The 19,439-nt window shown below is 47.1% G+C and overlaps 1 protein-coding gene across 1 annotated transcript in view; it reads left to right on the top strand.

Moving 5' to 3' along the window:
• COL22A1 (collagen type XXII alpha 1 chain) overlaps positions 1 to 19,439 on the top strand; it is a 326,468-nt gene that overhangs the window by 16,043 nt on the left and 290,986 nt on the right. The window contains exons 2-3 of the mRNA XM_045398749.2: positions 12,196 to 12,358; positions 16,810 to 17,376. Of these exons, the coding sequence (XP_045254684.2) occupies positions 12,268 to 12,358; positions 16,810 to 17,376 (658 nt within the window). The 5' untranslated portion in view covers positions 12,196 to 12,267. The remainder of the gene's footprint in view (positions 1 to 12,195; positions 12,359 to 16,809; positions 17,377 to 19,439) is intronic.

The raw sequence follows: 19,439 nt of genomic DNA, 5'->3' as shown, positions 1-19,439 counted from the left end.
GGGGATAAATAGGATCGACAACTTCTAGGATCTCAGCCAGTTTGAGAATTTATCATCCATTATGTCTTTGATGCTTTTGAGCTCCATACTCTTCTCTCCCTGGATTGCTGTGATATGAAAGTTATGCACATTGTTATTGTTTATAGATTCCTGGGGCTCTGCTCATTTTTTTTTCCAGTCTGTTTTCTTGTCGTTGCTCGGATTGGGTAAATTCTATTGGTCTGTTGTTTCAGTTTGCTGATTTTTTTAGTCAGTTGTCTCATTTCCAGTCTAGTTTTAGGCCTCTGCTGTATGTTTTCTAAATGTTGTTATTGTAATTTTTTTTAGCTCTTAAATTACTCTTTGTGTCTGTTTTACATCTCCTATTTTTTTTGCTGAGAGTTTCTATTTTTTCATGTTTCAAGAGTGTTTGTTATGGTTTATTCAAGCATTTCTATGACTTCTGCTTTAAAAATATTTGTGAGAAAATTTGGGTTATTTCAGCATTGGAATCAGTTGATTGAATTTTCTCATTCAAGCTGTAATTACCCTGGTTCTCAGTGTAATGAGTTACTTTCAGTTGTATCCTCAACACTGGCCATTATTCTGATAAACTCTGGATTCTATTTAATTTTATTGTTTAGTAAACAGTCACCTCATTTAGGTATAGTAAGATGGCCTAACTGAGGATAGACGTTCAGCTCCTGGCTGGGCCTTGCTGATACCACCCCAGAAAAATACAGGTTTTTTTTAAGAGGCAGGTTCTTGCTCTGTCACCCAGGCTAGAGTGCAGTGGTGTGTTCATAGCTCACTGCAGCTTCAATTTCCCGGGTTCAAGCAGTCCTTTTGCCTCTACCTCCTGAGTAGCTGGGACTACAGGTGTGTACCACTACACCAAACTAACCAGGTTTTTTGTGTGTTTGTTTTTTAAGGTAAAAATACACCATACAATACTCTTTACCATAAAAGTCACAGGAAAATACTGGATCGGGGAAGAAAATTGAAGATACAGAAGTACTGTAGCATGCTCACTTACATTACAAAGTGTAGTAATTGAAAGTGAAGCTGACACTAAGGTCAGAGATGGGACATATGGGGCTCCTCTCCCTCCTCTGACTCACCTAAACACTGATACCACCGAAAGCTCTGTTTTCTACTCCTTCTGTACTTTTCCAGGAGTATCTCCAGCTCCAGTTTATCTTCTGAGCCATAGACTCAAGTGTCCATCTGCCTTTGAGCTCTCCTTCTGACTGTTTTACAGGTACCTCAAATTTACCTCAGTATTTCCAGCCTGTACTCTTCACCCAGTCCCCTCACTGACTGGCTCCCTGATGCTCAAACTGGAAATCTGGGCTTGCTTCCAGATGTTCTTCTCCCTCAATCTCCTGCTCCCTGCCAGTCACCAGTGTCATAGAATCTGCAGCTGGACCACTTTGCCCATGGATATGTTATGGAAGGTTGTTGGGATTTCTGTTTGAATCGTTGCACTAGAACTCCTCATTGGTCTCTCTAGTCCATCCTTGTCAACAGAGTTTCCTAAATCACATTGGTATATGCCACTCGCATACATGTAAACATCCACTGGCTCCAGGGGCTATCCAAGCATGTCTGAACCTTTTCTCTGGGTCACTGCACAAGTCTCTAGGCTTTCTTATTAATGTTCTTTCCTTACACTTGAATGCCTTCCTCCCCATGAATTCCTACCTTCTGCTCCAGCCTGAACTTTCATTGTTTTCTGCATCTTTTCCTCCAAACCACTGTGCTCCTTGGCTCATTCTATGAGTAATAATAGATGGGAGGTGGGCTATTCCTGGTGAAGGCAGCCCTTGTCCTTTTGCCTGCTTCCCACTCATCTTTCCAGACTCAGCTCAGCATTACCTCCTCTAGGAAGCCTTCCCTGACCTCCCAGGCCCAGGATAGGTACTTGTCCACTCAGCTCCCATGACACCATGTCCACTGACCATATGGAAATATAAGCACTTACTTCCTTGTCTGTCTCCACCATTAGGCTGCAAGCTCCTTGGACAGTGTGTAATATAAAATGCCTACCATGCATTTAGGGCATGATTGAATTAGAGACTAAAACAATGAAATACACGGTACCCCTATACAGTCAACATCAACCGAGTTCTCTGAAATGCTCAGGTGAACGCATCTCCCCTTGATAGCCAATTACAGTAATGGAAACCTTTTACTTTATAAAAATTATCACATCCATTGTCTCATGTAATCTCTTTCACAGATCGCTGAAGTAGGGGATATTGTTCCCATTTTATAGTTGAGGAATCTAAGGATTGGAAAGTCATAAAAGTAGTGTGGCTTAAGCACCATCTATGTCCAGGTATATTTTAGGCTTTTTATATATAGTAACTCATTTAATTAACCCCCCCCCCAAAAAAAAAACCTGTGAGATGAGTATTTGAATCCCCACTTCATACATCAAAGAGTTGACGTCCAGAGTGGTTAAGCGAATTCCCCTAGTTTGCACAGCTAGTAAGCAGCATAATTGGAATTTGAACACAGGGATGCTGATTGAAAAGCTTAGTCATTATGCTAGCTGCCCCAAGAGTCGTCAGACACCTGTGACAGTGCCTGGTCTGGCATGTAGAAAGTACTCAGTCTGTATTTGTTGACTGAAGAGGACTTGCTCCAAGCTCCACAGAGTTGAGTTTCGAATCCAGGATGCACGCAAGCTTGGTTGGGCTCCCAGGAAGCCCTCTTAAGACAGAAGCCGCCTGATTCTATCTTCCCCTCTCTGATCAGCAAGTGCAGTTTGCATCACAGACAGCTCAGCAGGACTGTGCCAGTGGTTCCGAGCTGGGTCTGTGATAGAAGGACACAGTTCAGTGGTCTGGACACAGACGTACTATGCGCTTATGTCCCAACCAGATTCCTGCCCAGAACATTGCCCATCACCCCAGCAACACATCAGCAGTGCCTCATTCCCCCAGCCCCCACCTCAATGGGTAGAGGCCAGACCCTCTGACTCAGACAGAGCTCGAACTCTGCCCAGGCTGCCCTAGCAATCTGCCGAATCTCATTCTCTCTCTAAATTGCTTTCTGCTCAGTGCTCTTCCTCCTCCCTCCTCTGGGTCTCTGAATGGGAATGCTGGTTACTATGGCAATAGGCTGGCTTGTGGAAGGAACTCAGCTCAGTAAATTAATTGCTGGACTTTTGGGAGACTAATGGCAGAGCTCTGCCTCCCAGGGACAGGGGTGTGGCCTACATCCTGCCAGCTTGGCAGCTAATCCCTGAAAACAGCTCAGGGCTGGGTGAGAGAGAGAAGATGGAATAATGGTACCCCATGCATGCTGAGGCTGCAACCTGAGATGGGCTGGGGCGTGTAGAGGGGATGAAGTTCCAGGAACCTCATGTTTGGTGAACACCTACTCTGTGCCAGGGCCTGTGCTGCAGGATTTGCAGAAATCATTTCCTGTAATCCTTACCATATCCCCTGATAGAGTAGAGATCATCCCTTTCTAATGGTTGAGGAAACAGTATAAGAAATGTTCATTCGTGCCACCAAGCGGCAAAGCTAGGATTCCATACCAGGGCTTCCTCACTCAGTAAACATTTTGTTATAAACACTCCATTTATTTCTGGGTAGAAAGCCGTTCTCTTTTCCACAATCTCTTCCAGAAGATAGAAGCAAAGGGAATACTTCCTAACTCATTCTATGAGACCGGCATGGCCCTAATACCAAAACCAAATGAGGACATTACAAGAAACTACAGACCAGTAACTCTCATGAACACGGGTGTAAAGATCCTCAACAAAATATTCGCAAATAAATCAAGCAACATAGGAAAATAATTATGCATCACAACCAAGTGGGATATGTCCCAGGTATGCAAGGCTGCTTCAATATCTGAAAAGCGATCAATGTTATTCATCACATCAACAGGATAAAGAAAGCCATGCTCTTCCCTCTCGGGGGTTAAGTGAAAGTTTCTTCTGCAGCACATTTTCCCTTTCTCTTTCAATGCTCTTGTCCTCTCCTTCTTGTGAACTGGGTGGTACATGGTTTGGTGTTTGACTATATCCTTTGCTTTTTTCTCTCATTGTTTCTGTACTTATGAAGTAAGTGTTGCTCCAGCCAGATTGCAAACATCCTGGGAGAAGCAATGCTGCTGAGTGACTTGAGTACGGACCTATGGTTAGATTGTTTGGGATTGAATCCTTCCCATGACTCCTAGATGTGGGAGTCACGGGAGGATTACTTAAGCCCAAGTTCTTCAGTTTCTTACTCTGTACAATGGGCCTAATTGCACCTACTGTTCAGATTAAATGAATTATTATTTATAAAGCCCTTAAAGTAGCTACTGTACTTATGAGCATATAATGTACGTTAATGGTTTAGTGCTGGAAAGAGCATGGGCTTTGGCGCCCTTCTGATCTGATGCCAAAACCAGCTGTCATTACTAGGGCTGTGTGCTTAAGGAAGTTGTCTATCCTTCCTGAACCCAGGTTCCTCACTGGTAAAGGGGGTGATGAGTACTAATTTGCAAGTCTACTGTGATTACTCTATTTCTAGAACATTTTCGTCACCCGAGACAGGACATCTGTCAACCATTAAGCAATAAGATGAGATATCTTTCTTCTTATTTAGGTCTTTAACTTTTGTCACTAGTGTTTCATAGTTTTCAGTGTACATGTCATTGTTGATTACATTTATTCCTAACATTTTATCCTTTATCATGCTATCATAAATGAAATCATTTTCCTCGTTTTATTTTTGCATTGTTCATTACTGGTATACAGAAACACAACAAACCTTTTTGTTGTTGTTGTTTAGATGGAGTCTCACTCTCTCGCCAGGCTGGAGTACAGTGGCACGATCTCAGCTCGCTGCAACCTCCGCCTCCAGGGTTCAAGCAATTATTCTGCCTCAGCCTCCTGAGTAGCTGGGACTACAGGCTCATGCTGCCACACCCGGCTAGTTTGTTTTTGTTTTTGTTTTTTTGTATTTTCTTAGAGACGAGGTTTCACCATTTTGCCCATGCTGGTCTCGAACTCCTGAGCTCAGGCAATCCGCCATCTTGGCCTCCCGAAGTTTTAGGATTACAGGCCTGAGCCACTGCGCCCAGCCTGCACCAAACTTTTGAGTGCTGGTTTTGTATCTTATACTTTGTTGAATTTGTTTATTGGTTCTACCAGTTTTGGGGGGATTATTTGGGTTTTTGCACATATACGATCATGCCACCTGTAGCTGGACATGGTGATATGTGCCTGTAGTCACAGCTACTTGGGAGGCTGAGGCAGAAGGATTGCTTAAGCCCAGGAGTTTGAGGCTGCAGTGGGCTATCATTGTGCCACTGAACTGTAGCCTGTGTAACAGAATGAAACCCCATCCCTAAAAAAAAGATAATGCCATCTGCAAATAGAGATAATTTTACCTCTTCCTTTCCAAGTTGAATGCCTTTTATTTCCTTTTCTTGCTAGTTGCTCTGGCCAGAACTTCCAGTAGCATGTTGAGTAGATATGGCAAAGAAGCATCCTTGTTTTGTTCTTGGAAAAAATTTCAGTCTTTCACCATTGAGGATGATGTTAGCTGTTTTTCATAGATGGCCTTTATTATGTTAAGGAAGTTTTTTTATGGTCTTAGTTTATTTATTTATTTTTTATCATGAAAGGATGCTGGATTTTGTCAAATGCTTTTTCTGCATCAATTGGGTTCACTGTGTGGTATGTTACATTGATTGATTTTTGTATGTTGAACCACTCCTGCATTCCTGAGATAAATCTCACTTGGTCATGGTGTCTGTTACTTTTCATATGCTGCCCAAATTTGATTTGCATTTCTTTTGGTAAATATTTTTGCATCTATGTTTATAAAGGATATTGGTCTTTAGTTCTCTCTATTCTTGAGTATTTAGAAAGATATATGACAAAGATTTCTCTAAAAACTTGGAGATTACAACATTGATAAAGCCCGGTTTCTGCAATGAGGGAAATTATCAAATTTCTAGAACCCGGGAAAATACTGAACAATGATGGATGATCCATTTTATTCCCCACCGTCACCAGCCACCATCTTTCTTATTTCATAAGACAACAGTGGCTCAGTAGTTGCAGCTAATATTTGGATTTGTTGTATCCATTGAGTTCAGGGAGAGAGTGTGGGTTTAGTGCCCAGAAGAGGCCTAAGTTTCAGCCCCAGTCCCTTCTTCCATCAACTGAGTGACCTGGGGAGAGACACATACCTTCTCTCCACCTCAGTGTCCTCCTTTACCCAGTGGAAATGATGATGCCTGCCCTGAAGGGCCACATGAGCTCATGCATTAACCAGATACTGCCTAGCACATGGTGGATAATAAGTAATAATCAGTTACTTTCATAGTTCCTTGAAGATGTCTATGTTCTTCTAATGAATGACTTCTAGCTACCCCAATGTAATATGATACTATAACAGCATCAGATGCTGGCCGTTCATCATTCATTCTCAATCTAATGCTTATTTAGGTGACCACTACATGCTAGGAGCTGTTCTAGGTGCTGGGCAATAGAATGGACAAGTCCAACAAGTCCTTGTCTCCATACAGCTGTGAAGCATAACAGGCTGGGTGATCAGCTCTGACTTGCTAAGATTCTGTGCCTCTCCCCTGGACCATCTGACTCCTGACCTTGGAACTCTGACTGCCCTTATGTGTTCCATTTTTGGACAGTGCCTTTCTTCCTGTTCCTGTAGCTGCCTCCTGCTGCTCTCTGAGTATTGTCATTCAGACTATTATACCCTGTGCTCTCACAAGTGGCCTGTAGTGCCCTGGTAAGATGAGTGTACTTTGTCCTGAAGGTGGTAGGAACCAGATTATACCTCTCCTGAGAGCAACCCGCATACCTGTTGTGCATGGGGGAGGTTCCCTAAGTATCACGCTCTGGCCCCCTCTGGGGCCTAGCAGATGCCATTCCTTCTGCCTGAAATTATCACCTACTTTTTGTCTGGCTGAGTCCTGCTCAGCCTTCCAAACTCGCTTTGGAAGGAAGTTGGGAAGCCTGAACATCCCCTAAAATAGTCAGGTGATGGACATCCCCGCCTCTCTGCCTTCCCCCACAACCCCTTGGGCTTCCTTCTACCAGCATTAACTTGATCCTCCCTCCCCCAGTGTGTGTCTTACCTGTGTCACAGGGTCATTGAGAACCTGTGCAGGGTAGGCTCAGTGTCATTTATCTGCCTATCCTCAGCACCTGGCACAGGAGGGCAACTCGTGAATATTTCCTAAATGAAGAAATCAATAGTGAAATGTATATTGTTTTCCCTATCCAGGACATTGGCTTTAACAATGAAAAATACCTTTAGAAATGTACAGCCACATGAAAATAAAATATACAGAAGGGAAAATACACTTAGCTAAGAAGGCTCATGGAACAAAGAAATGCATAGGAAACAAGCAACAATGCCTCTTCTGTTGAGTTACCAAAGATGGAAGGAGTGATAATACTCAATGCTCCCGAGTAGGTGGTGAGAGGGGCACCCACACACTCACACATTGCTGGAGGCAGTGGACATTGGTACAACCTTTTTGGAAAGCAATTTGGCGATACGAGTCAGGATTCTTGCAAAACCCTTATGACCCCCTAAGTGTTTTACTACAAATTTACCCTTAGAAAATAATTACACATGGCTAAGACTTAGGTGCACAGATGTCCTCTGTAGCATATTCAATCAGTAAAATGGCCTACTAAATGTCCCAAAGTAGAAATTGCAATTAAAACAATAGTGCTAGTGCCACAGGTATAGTTCTAGGTAGCCAATAATGGTGACATTTTAAAGGCATTTTTAATAGGCCAGACATTGCTCAAGTTACAATCTTAAGAGAGATTGGCTGGGCGTGGTGGCTTACGCCTGTAATCCCAGCACTTTGGGAAGCCAAGGTGGGTGGATCACGAGGTGAGGACTTCAAGACCAGCCTGGCCAACATGGGTAAGCCCCATCTCGACTAAAAATACAAAAATTAGACAGGCGTGGTGGCGGGCACCTGTAATCCCAGCTACTCGGGAGACTGAGGCAGAGAATTGCTTGAACCTGGGAGGCAGAGGTTGCAGTGAGCTGGTATGGCACCACTGCACTCCAGCCTGGGTGACAGAGTAAGACTCCATCTAAAAAAAAAGAGAGACCAGAGTCTGGGAAGGATAGTGAGGGGGTGGGGAGAGGTGGGGACAGTTAACAGGTAAAAAAATAGAATGAATAAGACCTACTATTTGATAACATAATAGGGTGACTATAGTCAATAATAATTGTACATTTTAAAATAACTTAAAGAGTGTAGTTGGATTGCTTGTAACTCGAAGGATAAGTGCTTGAGGGGATGGATACCCCCTTCCCCATGATGTGGCTATTTCACATTGCAAGCCTCTATCAAAACATCTCATGTACCCTATAAATATATACACCCACTATGTACCCACAACAATTTAAAAAAGTAATATATATATATATACACACACACACACACACACACACACAAGAGAGAAAACATCCCCAGCATGGAAAGGGGATGGAGAACAGCCTGTGACCTGAGGTCAAATCCCAGCACGACCACTCACAGCTGAGACTTTAATCCCCCCAAGCTGTACTTTTTTCATGAGATATTGGTACCTAGCTCGTAGCATGAATGTGAGGCTCCAATAAGACAATATGTGGACAAAAACTGCTTAGCCCATTTCTTGAAGCAGACTCTTAATACTCTTTTCTATTAGTAATAGTCACCAAAATAATCTTTTACTGTTGACAAAATCAAAAAAAAGAGATCAGGTTTGGGTGCCAGTAAGTCCCAGGCAGAATAGACACAGGAAATGTGCTTGGATGAGTCTATGCTCAGAAACTGCCAATAGTCCAGATTCTCTGAGTTCAGTATTTCCCTAAGGTAGCTGAGTCATCAGCCTCCCCTTCTTTCTTTCCTTTTTTTCTCTCCCTTCCTCCTTTACCTCTTCTCTTCCCTTCTCTCTTCCTTCCCTTCAAATATGAACATTAACTGAGCACCACTTCTGTGCTGGGCTTTGCGCCGGCCACCAGTACTACAGAAACCAGTAAGACACAGTCACTGCTTTCAAAGACCCTCCTCACTAGGCCACAGGGGAACCAGGCCCTGGGCAGATGATCACAGCCTGGCATGGCACAGGCTGTGCCTGGGACCCCTGCCAGATCCCATGGGAACAAATACATGTTTAACCCTCAAGTGAGAACTATGACTGGATGCATCCATCCACTCATTCATCAGGGAGGTGGCAAAGGACCAGAGGGGAGAAAGTGATATGGGGAATAATTTCTCCAGATGTAAGCATCCAGATATCAGCCCCAAAGCCTGCAGAGAGTACCAGGAGATGTGGGAAAAAAGATGGAAGTCTGTGGGCAAAATTTGGAGGATAGATATAACCTGAATGGGTTGTTGGAAAACAAAGGTTCCATACAAAATTTTTGAGGCATTTGATATAAGCCCAGCACAGGGCCATAAATCTGTTTGGTGAGATGCGTCTAAAAATGCTGTACTAACAGCTGTGTGAGACCGGGCATGGTGGCTTATGCCTGTAATGCCGGTACTTTGGGAGGCCGAGGCAGGCAGATCACCTGAGGTTGGGAGTTCGAAACCAGCCTTACCAACATGGAGCAACGCCATCTCTATTAAAAATACAAAATTAGCCAGGTGTGGTGGCCACACGCCTGTAATCCCAGCTACTCAGGAGGCTGAGGCAGGAGAATTGCTTGAACCCAGGAGGTGGAGGTTGCGGTGAGCCTCCAGCCTGGGCAACAAGAGTAAAACTCCATAAAAAAAAAAAAAAAAAAAAAAAAAAAAAGCTGTGTGATACATTAGCATTTGGTGAATATAGTGGGTAGGAGGGATTTGAGGCAGGGGAGTATCTCTAGACTTAACCCTCCAGGGGCTAAGGGGTTGCAGGTGCAGCAGAGACACTTAGACTTGATGTAGAATGGGGGTCTGGCTTTCCTTGGAGTAATGCATCTGCTACTTATAGGGTGTCCAGTGCCTGCTCCACCACTTCCAGGAGTGTGACTTTGGGCAAGTTATGTGACCTGGCTGAGATCAGGTGTACCATGCAGAATGGGAATGACCACAGCCACTCCATAGGGAGTTGGAAGAACTGATTGAGCATCTGGAGGTCAAGTGGAGTGGGGGCATTACAGGATGGAGAAGCAGCCTGGATAAAGTGCAGGGTGAGAGCACGTTTGTGTCCTTGGAGCCACAAATAATTCCTAGTGGCGGCATGTGACTCTGAGCTGCAGTGGACATGCCAGTTCATAGGATGTCATTTCATGGTTCTCTGCAGAATTATCTGCACAATTATCTGCACAAATATTTGTGTCCTTGGAGCCACAAATAATTCATCTGCTGCTCCTGCAGCAGATGAAGCCCGGTGGCTCATGATTTCAAATATGCATTCAGCTAGCTTATCCTGTGTGTGCGTGTGTGTGTGTGCGTGTGTGTGTGTGCATGCACATATGCACATGGGTGTATTTCAGGGGGATAATCCCAGAAACTGATTTACCTATGCTTGTCATCAGGCACAGCCCTGTTGATATTTTCTTCACAGTTAATCCAGGTCTTTGGAGGTTCCCTTTTGATTCATTTTAACATTTTAGATTGTCACTGATGAAGAGTGGAAATGTCAACATAATTCAGAGAAAGATCAGCAACAGAAACATACGTACAGACACCCACGAGCTCACTCCCCTGCCACATGTTTTTTATGTTTCGATAAGCCCTCCTAGCCCTGGTCCAGGGTGCTGGTGGTGGCACGTGACTCCGGGCTGCAGCGGACATGCCAGTTCATAAGATATTATTTCATGATTCTCTGCAGTCTTCCCTCTGGTCATTGTAAATACTGGCATCAGCCTGGTATTTTACGAAGGGTAAATGAGTTTGCTCCTGACGTACTCCCTTGCCACCATCTTAATATTTTTCTGTTTATTAGAATCTTTTAAAAACTATTCACCAATTATTTGAAGCGGAATAACCCTTATGAGGATGGTTTGCCCAACTGCCTTTGAGATAACTTCCTTACCATTGCAAACACTGAGGTTCAGGAATCCTTTGAAGAATTCTTTATTAGTTATTTCCTTCATAGGTACTTACTGACCATGTGTAAATGCTCTAATCTTCCATGCCCAGTGAAGTTGGCCTGGCCTCAGCCTCTAGGGATCAAGCCGTCGAAAGGGCTGACAATGAAGCAAATGGAGAATTAGAGTCACAGTCACCTGCTGAGGAGCTCAGGGTTCACTTGCAGGCAGCTGAGCAGTGACCCCCTCAATCCATAGGGAAGTGAGGGGTCTGGGAAAAATTTTCCAGAAGGGGAGCATCTGAGCTGAGCATTGCCAGAGGCTCCCAGGGTAGGTGTGAGGATTTTAGTAGAGGGAAGCCCTCCCACGGGGGCAAAGGGAGGTGTGGTGCACCTGGAACCTGCAGGAAATGGCTAGAAAGTTCATGGCTACCAAGTGCGGCATGAGGGAGTGAGGCAAGGTGAGAGGCCAGGCTGGATGGGGTGGGTGGAACATGGCAGGCCCCTGTGCCGTATTCAGATGAGGACAGTGATACTGAACGATTTTAAGTGGCATATTAGTCCATTTTCACGCTGCTAGAAAGAACTGCCCAAGACTGGTTAATTTATAAAGGAAAGAGGTTTCATTGACTCATTGTTCTGCATGGCCGGGGAGGCCCCAGGAAACTTACAGTTATGGAGGAAGGGGCAGCAGGTGCTTCTTATGTGGTGGCAGGCAGGGGAGCGAATATGTGAGAGAGCAGAAAAAACTACCATTTATAAAACCAGCAAATCTCCTGAGAACTCACTCAATATCACAAGAACAGCATGGGGGAGACTGCCCCCATGATCCAGTCACCTCCTATCATGTCCCTCCCTCGACACGTGGGGATTTCAGAGAGGGAGACATGGGTGGCAACACAGAGCCAAGCCATACCAGGCAGGATGTGGTGTGGAGTCCTCAGGCACAAGGCCCTCTCCTACTCCCTTCTGCAAGCCCATCTGCTAATTGGATGGCTGGGGGGACCCAGGCATACATCCATGAAGGGAGGTCACACTTGGCTCTGCTCTGGAAGGTTACACATTGGCTGCCTGGAGTTGAATCCGGGAGGGAAAATGGGTTGGAAGGCTGGGCGTGGGGGAATCCCCCTGGGCGGGGCCCAGAGTTTGCCTCTCACAGACTTTCAGCTTGAGAGCCTCCTCTAAGGGTGTCTTTCTCCACACAGGCCATGCTGCAGTAGACCCTCACAGCGTCTCTTCCTGGCCAAGAGAAGCCTGTCCCCAAGAACAGGAGAGCCATGGTCGGCCTCCGAGGGAACGCTGTGGCTGGCCTCCTCTGGATGCTGCTGCTGTGGAGTGGGGGCGGCGGCTGCCAGGCTCAGCGGGCAGGTGGGGCCACCATGGGCTGTGCCATGCTGTGCTGGGGACAAAGCAGACAGCATGTGTCTGTGAGCATGGGCTGTGGCGTGTGCATGCAAGTGAGCTCACAACTGACTGTGTGAGAGAGAGGGAGAGTCTGGAATCCAAGTGTGAGTCAGCTGCCCTCCAACCTAGGGACAAAAAGTCACCAGCTGCTCAGCAAGGGCCTGTATGTGTCTGACAGTGTGTGTATGAGTGTGTGAGGAAGTGTGAGTGTGAGGGCGAGTGTGTGAGGGAGTGTGAAGGAATGTGGGGGAGTGTGAGTGTGTGGGACTTTGAAGTGTGTGAGGGAGAGAGAGAATGTGAGTTTGAAGAAGAGTGTGGGGGAGTGTGTGTGAGTTTGACAAAGTGTGTGGGGGTGTGTGGGAGTGTGAGCTTGAGGGAGTGTGTGGGGGAGTGTGAGAGTGTGTGTGAGTTTGAGGGAGTGTGTGAATATGTGTGGTGATGTCAGTATGCATGTGAGTGTGAATGTGAGGGGATGGGTGTGTGTTCGTGTGAGAGGAGGAGAGAGCGTGACAGAGAGAGGGAATGAGTTGCTTTAACACATCTTAATCAGTCACATCCTGGGTTGTGAGCCTGTCTCTACCAAGTGTGTGCAGGTTTGGAGCTCGGGGAGGAGGCCCGGGTGAGGACCTGGCTGTGTTGTCCTGTGGAGGTTCTGGGACACACTCTGGGGGACATGTACACACTGGAGCCCACTTAGCAAAGGCATCCAGGACGGTGAGAAAAGTGTGTTTATGTAGTAGACCCGGTAATTGGGGAAGTTGACTGGAGATGAGAAGGCCCGGGGCGGGAGGGGAGAGACATGGCAACATGGTTTTGCTAACCTGTGTGAGGGCCCCTGCCCTGGGGGAAGGCACGGGTCAGTGCTTAGTTGTGAAGGAGGGATCAGGGTCCACAACCTCGGCATGGAGCCTGCACACTAGGGTCCTCAATAAGCAGACAGGTGCGGTGTTTTGTGTACTGCCCACAAGGCGGCCAGGGAGACTGCCTGTCATTAGATCCAGGAAGCAAAACGCTGGGCCCATCTTACAGAAAGTGATATTCTAAGGCTTTTCTCCCTGGACTTAAAAAAGAAAGGTTGACATTATTTCTTTATTGAATTTACAGAGTCGTCTCATGCTTTTTTTTTTTTTTTTTTTCCTTTGAGCCTCTCAAAGCCTGGCTAGCTGGAAGGGCAGTACTAACTGTAGACGTCCTGTTTTACATGCAGGGAACATGAGATTTCTGCGCCCATCTAGCCAACCCCAAATGCACAGCCAATGCACAGGATTATCATATTTAAAAGCAAAAAGATCCTAGGGTGGTCTCCTCTGTGCCCTCATTTCAGAGTGGAAAATGGTGGGCCCAAGGAAAGCACTCACCTGCCGGCAGTGGCATAGCCCCTGCCTTAGCAGAGTCAAGGCCAGAAGCCAGGGCACCCGCCCCAGTTCAGATCTCTTCTCTCCACATCGCACTCCAGCCTCACCGGCACAAAATCCCGCCTGTTCCCTGGCCTCTGGGAGAAAATATGCCCTGAGCTCAAAAGGGCCCCTTGGGGAGGCCTCCTGAACAAATGAAACTTCTGTAGCCTTCAAACAAATTTGCTCTAGGATTAAAGCCTGCAGGCCAGGGTCTGCCTGGCCCTCAGCAGCAATTATCCTGAACAGCCTGGGACATTATTGTCCCAAGCACAAAAGAATGACCTTTTGTGTCAAGGAGAAAAACTCCCCAGGAATCATCTCCAAGTCTGCACATCTGGTCAAACACACTCCAGAGTTCTAATCCTGTTAGGGATCAGTCCTGCTAAGGCTGGGATATAACTCAGTGCCTGACATGCAGATTGTCACTTGGATTTTTAAAACTGGAGGGAAAGGTAGGTGTGGAACATTCAAGGGTGGCATTGGCTCAGACCACATAGGGAAGCATTTGTGGGAGTATGTGTGTAAATACGTATAGCTTTATCGTTTTTCTGTTTTTTGAACTTTATTGCTTGCAAATATAAAAGCAAAAAATACAAAAAATAAAATTCACTCATAGCTCTGCTTGCCAGAGGTAAGCAAGTATTTCCTTCTCAGGTTCTGTCATGCATACATGCATATACAATCGTGCGTGCACACACACACGCATAGGTTTTCTTTCCAGAAATTCTATGTTATACATATCATTTTATAAACAACTTTTCACACCCAGTGCTATATTGGAAAAGTATATCCATGCTGGTAAATAGGGATTCTTCTGCAGTCGTCACTGTCATGGCTGCCTAGCAATGAATACGTCATAATTTTTCTTTAAGTAATTTCTTTAATTCCACATAAGTGATTGTGTCATTATCTCCAGCATTTTTTTTTTTTTTGGCCATGCTGCTGTGAATTTCTTTATACATCTTTTTTTTTTCCATTTATCTGATTGTTTTCTTTTTTTTTTTTTGAGACGGAGTCTTGCTCTGTTGCCCAGGCTGGACTGCAGTGGCCGGATCTCAGCTCACTGCAAGCTCCGCCTCCCGGATTTACGCCATTCTCCTGCCTCAGCCTCCCGAGCAGCTGGGACTACAGGCGCCTGCCACCTCGCCCGGCTAGATTTTTGTATTTTTTAGTAGAGACGGGGTTTCACCGTGTTAGCCAGGATGGTCTCGATCTCCTGACCTCGTGATCCGCCCGTCTCGGCCTCCCAAAGTGCTGGGATTACAGGCTTGAGCCACCGCGCCCGGCCTTATCTGATTGTTTTCTTGGGATAGATCACTAACTTTGGAATTGGTGGATAAAAAGATACCCTCCTTTATGAGGTTTCAAAGCCCCTGAGAAAGGGTGTGACAAATCCACGGTCACTTGCTGAGCAGGCAGGTGCATTCTCCTCCAACTCTCATGCACCCAGGCCACTACCAGACCATTTTACCTTTTCCAATCTGGTATTTCAACAAAGTGGTTTTTTGTTTTGTTTTGTTCAGTTTTGTTTTGATAGCCAAATGTTTGTGCCTGGTGTTCCCAGAGGCCTGGTCAGCTGCTTCTGTTGGGATGGCCAAACCCCACCTTCTGGAAGAGTCAGACTAGGGCTTCTTTTTTTTCTTTTTTTTTTTTGTGAGACAGGGTCTCACTCTGTCACCCAGGCTGGAGGGCAGTGATATGATATTGGCTCACTGCAACCTCCACCTCCCGGCTCAAAGGATTCTTGTGCCTCAGTCTCCTGAGTAGCTGGGATTACAGTCATTAGCCACCATGCCTGGCTAATTTCTGTATTTTTAGTAGAGATGGGGTTTTGCCATGTTAGCCAGGCTAGTCTCAAACTCCTGGCCTCAAGTGATCTGCCCACCTTGACCTCCCAAATTGCTAGAATTATAGGCGTGAGCCACTGCGCCCGGCCTTAAGACCAGGGCTTCTTGATAGTTTCTTGTATATTTGTGCAGCGTTCTAGAGATTGGAAAACACTTCCCCTTGTATTATCTGATTTTAAAGGGCTGAGTCGTTAAATATCTAATGGGAGAGTGCTGGCTAAATCAATTACGTTCATCCCTGCAGAGGACTCTGTGCAGCCATGGAAACCGGCATGATCAAACTAGAAATGGATTTCTACCTTATAACTAAATTCAGGGAGAACAGCATAAGTATCAGTGTGTCTGGTACAGTCCCATTCCTATTAATAATTATATGGAAATAAAAAATAATCAAGTATATATACCATGCTTTAATAGTGGTTATCTCCGTGTAAATGGGAATACGGGCATTTAAAACATCTAAACATCTTTTTTTTTTTTTTTTTGAGACAGAGTCTTGCTCTGTCGCCCAGGCTGGAGTGCAATGGCGCAATCTCGGCTCACTGCAAGCTCCGCCTCCTGGGTTCACGCCATTCTCCTGCCTCAGCCTCCCTAGTAGCTGGGACTACAGGCACCCGCCCCCACGCCCGGCTGATTTTTTGTATTTTTTAGTAGAGACGGGGTTTCACCGTGTTAGCCAGGATGGACTCGATCTCCTGACCTCGTGATCCGCCCGCCTCGGCCTCCCAAAGTGCTGGGATTACAGGCATGAGCCACCGCGCCTGGCCATCTAAACATCTTTTGATTGCATTTTCTGACTTCTCGGAAATGGGCATGCATTATTTGTGGTAGGTTGAAAAATAATGAAAAAATGGAGTTACCTTTTAAACAAAATAAAAGTGAAGAGATTGAGGCATAGTGCTGTGTGGTGGCTGTTAATCATTTTAATGTGATGCTACCTATTGTCAGTTGAGCCTCACAGTAGTCTTGGGGAAAACTCATCATTATTGCCAACTGAAAGTTTGGGAACTGAGGCTCAGGCCCTTCAGGCAGCCCAGGGCCCCTGGGTCATGAGAAACAGGGCAGGCAGGCATTTGAGCAGGTGTGTGTGACCCCAGTGACCTTTATGCCCCAGGACAGTGCCCTTTCCATGCCCATTTGCCCTATGCCACCCCTTCTCTCATCCCTGCAGGTTGCAAAAGTGTCCACTACGATCTGGTCTTCCTCCTGGACACCTCCTCCAGCGTGGGCAAGGAGGACTTTGAGAAGGTCCGGCAGTGGGTGGCCAACCTGGTGGATACCTTCGAGGTGGGCCCCGACCGCACCCGTGTGGGGGTGGTGCGCTACAGTGACCGGCCCACCACAGCCTTCGAGTTGGGCCTCTTCGGCTCGCGGGAGGAGGTCAAGGCAGCCGCCCGGCGCCTCGCCTACCATGGGGGCAACACTAACACGGGTGACGCGCTGCGCTACATCACGGCCCTCAGCTTCTCCCCACGCGCCGGAGGCCGCCCCGGGGACCGCGCCTACAAGCAAGTGGCCATCCTGCTTACCGACGGCCGCAGCCAGGACCTGGTGCTGGACGCCGCTGCGGCCGCCCACCGCGCTGGCATCCGCATCTTCGCCGTGGGCGTGGGCAAGGCACTCAAGGAGGAGCTGGAGGAGATCGCTTCAGAGCCCAAGTCCGCCCACGTCTTCCACGTGTCCGACTTCAACGCCATCGACAAGATCCGGGGCAAACTGCGGCGCCGTCTGTGTGAAAGTGAGTGCTCCCGGGCCCCACGCGGCCCCTGCCAAGAGTGACGCCACCTGCTGAGCCCACGGGAGGGGTCCTTGGGCAGATAGGGACCCTGCGGCCGGCTCCAGGAAGGCAGGGGAAGTAGCAGGTGCAGAGGCGGAGGGAACCCACATTCTTGGGTTTGGCCACACAGGGAACTTAGTAGCAGGTGCACCCCCTGGACATCCCTGTTGTCAGGAAGATGCGATGTCTTCTTCCATCCAGAGGCAGAGGTCGCCAGGGGAGGCAAGAAGGGGTTTGGAATGAAAGAGAGCTGGGTTCTAACCACCCTGCCACCTGGGAGATACTTGGTGTCTCATCTTTACCTCTGATATGGGAACATCCTCTACTTACTGCCCGGAGCTGTGAAAGCTAGAAACTGTGCATGCAAAGTCTGGCCTAAAGCACTGGGCATATAGCAGGGTCTCCCAAGGGGCTGTGATAAGGGATCATGCAAGAAAATGGGCACATACAGGCTCCCTCAGCTGTTCCCAGCAGCCCAGAGTCAGTCATTTAGACACAATCAGGAGCTGCTTATCCCAGAGGCCAAGTGCTGTTGACCGGGTGCCCTCTGAGATAACCCAAGGCCTCTAGCTTATTTGTCTGGAATCTGTTGATTGTGGCTGGCGGTAGGGGGAGGGGAGGCAGAGAGCTGATGGTCCCCAGGGCTCTGACCTGGAAGCCTGACCTCCAGGATTTAGTGGGGGTCATTCTGAGGACAGCCCCCTCCCCAGGACAGGAAGGGTGAAGTGGGTCTCTCATGTTCTACACTGTCTCCAGCTTCTGCCTCTTCCTATTGCATTGGGGTGACATTTGTCCTTCTTGGGTCACAGTGGGTGCTGAGTAACCTTCTCCTCCAGACCTAGCAGGAGCTGTGCTTTGAAGCTGGTCAGGTGGAGTGTGGAGCCTCAGCCTCTGTCTTTCTGATTACTGCAGGGGACTGAACAACCCCTGACTGGGAAGCCGTAGGTTATACGTTGGCCAGGGGCAGGGAAAGCCTTGGGGGGCTGGGGCAGCATGGAAGGTGCTGGCAGCTGGGTGTGACTCAGCAGGGGAGGCAGGGGCCTGATCCTGAGGCTGTGCCTGGCTTGCAGCCCCGTGAGAACACAGCTAAACCATTTCTGAAACTGGGGTGGCTCTAGGCTGCTGTACCACAGTATGACCCTTTTCTCTGTGTTGGCTCTTTTAATCTCCACTTATTTCTTCAACAGATACTTATCAGATGCTTATCTACTTTTTTGTGTGACCTTGTGCTGATTTTGGGGGCTACAGAAAAAGATAAGACACAGCACCCATTCTCAGGGTGCTCATAGTCTAGAAAGCAGGAAAGACACATAGAAGGGAATATGGTACTGTGCAGGTAAACTTGAATAAAGGCACAGGCAGCCAGGTCCATGTGTGACTATGGTATGTGTGGGGATACGGAGAATGAGGGAGGGCTCCCTGGACGAAGTGGTGCTTAGGTTATTTAGAGCAGGAGCATGAACTGCATGGGATTGAGAAGGATGAGATGGAGTGGGATTAAGGGATGCCATGACATGGTTGGTGAACCATGATGGGCCCATGCAGCTGGGGAAAAGGAGGGGATTAGGGCTGCTGGGTGTTGCCAGATTGTCAGGATCCCCGTAAAGGGAGGGCTTGTGTGCTAAGGTGAAGACGTGCTGGAGGGTTTATGCAGGGGTGTGACATGGTCAGATCTCTGTGGGGAATGGAATGCGACTTGTTTTGAACAGCAGGACAAAGGGAGGCCTTTCACAAGACTGCTGGAGAAATTCAGAGAACTGTGTTTCAGGAGAGATCCAGCATTGATGACTTGGCCCATGTTACAGAGGTGGAAATCAATGCCCAGAAGGCTAAGTGAAGGTAATCTACCCTAGAGTATGCAAGGCATTGGCTGTGGACTTTCCATAAGTGACTTCACTGACCCGTATCACAACCTCATAGGATAAGGATTCTGTCTTTTGTATAGATAAGAGCACACAGAATGCTGAGATCATGGAAGGCACAGCTTCAAGGCATGTTGGGCCCTCAGTTGTAGGCCCGAGAGG

Source organism: Macaca fascicularis, chromosome 8 (genome assembly GCF_037993035.2).
Source record: "Macaca fascicularis isolate 582-1 chromosome 8, T2T-MFA8v1.1".
Lineage (NCBI taxonomy): Eukaryota > Metazoa > Chordata > Mammalia > Primates > Cercopithecidae > Macaca > Macaca fascicularis.
This window is presented reverse-complemented; position numbering and strand designations above follow the sequence as displayed.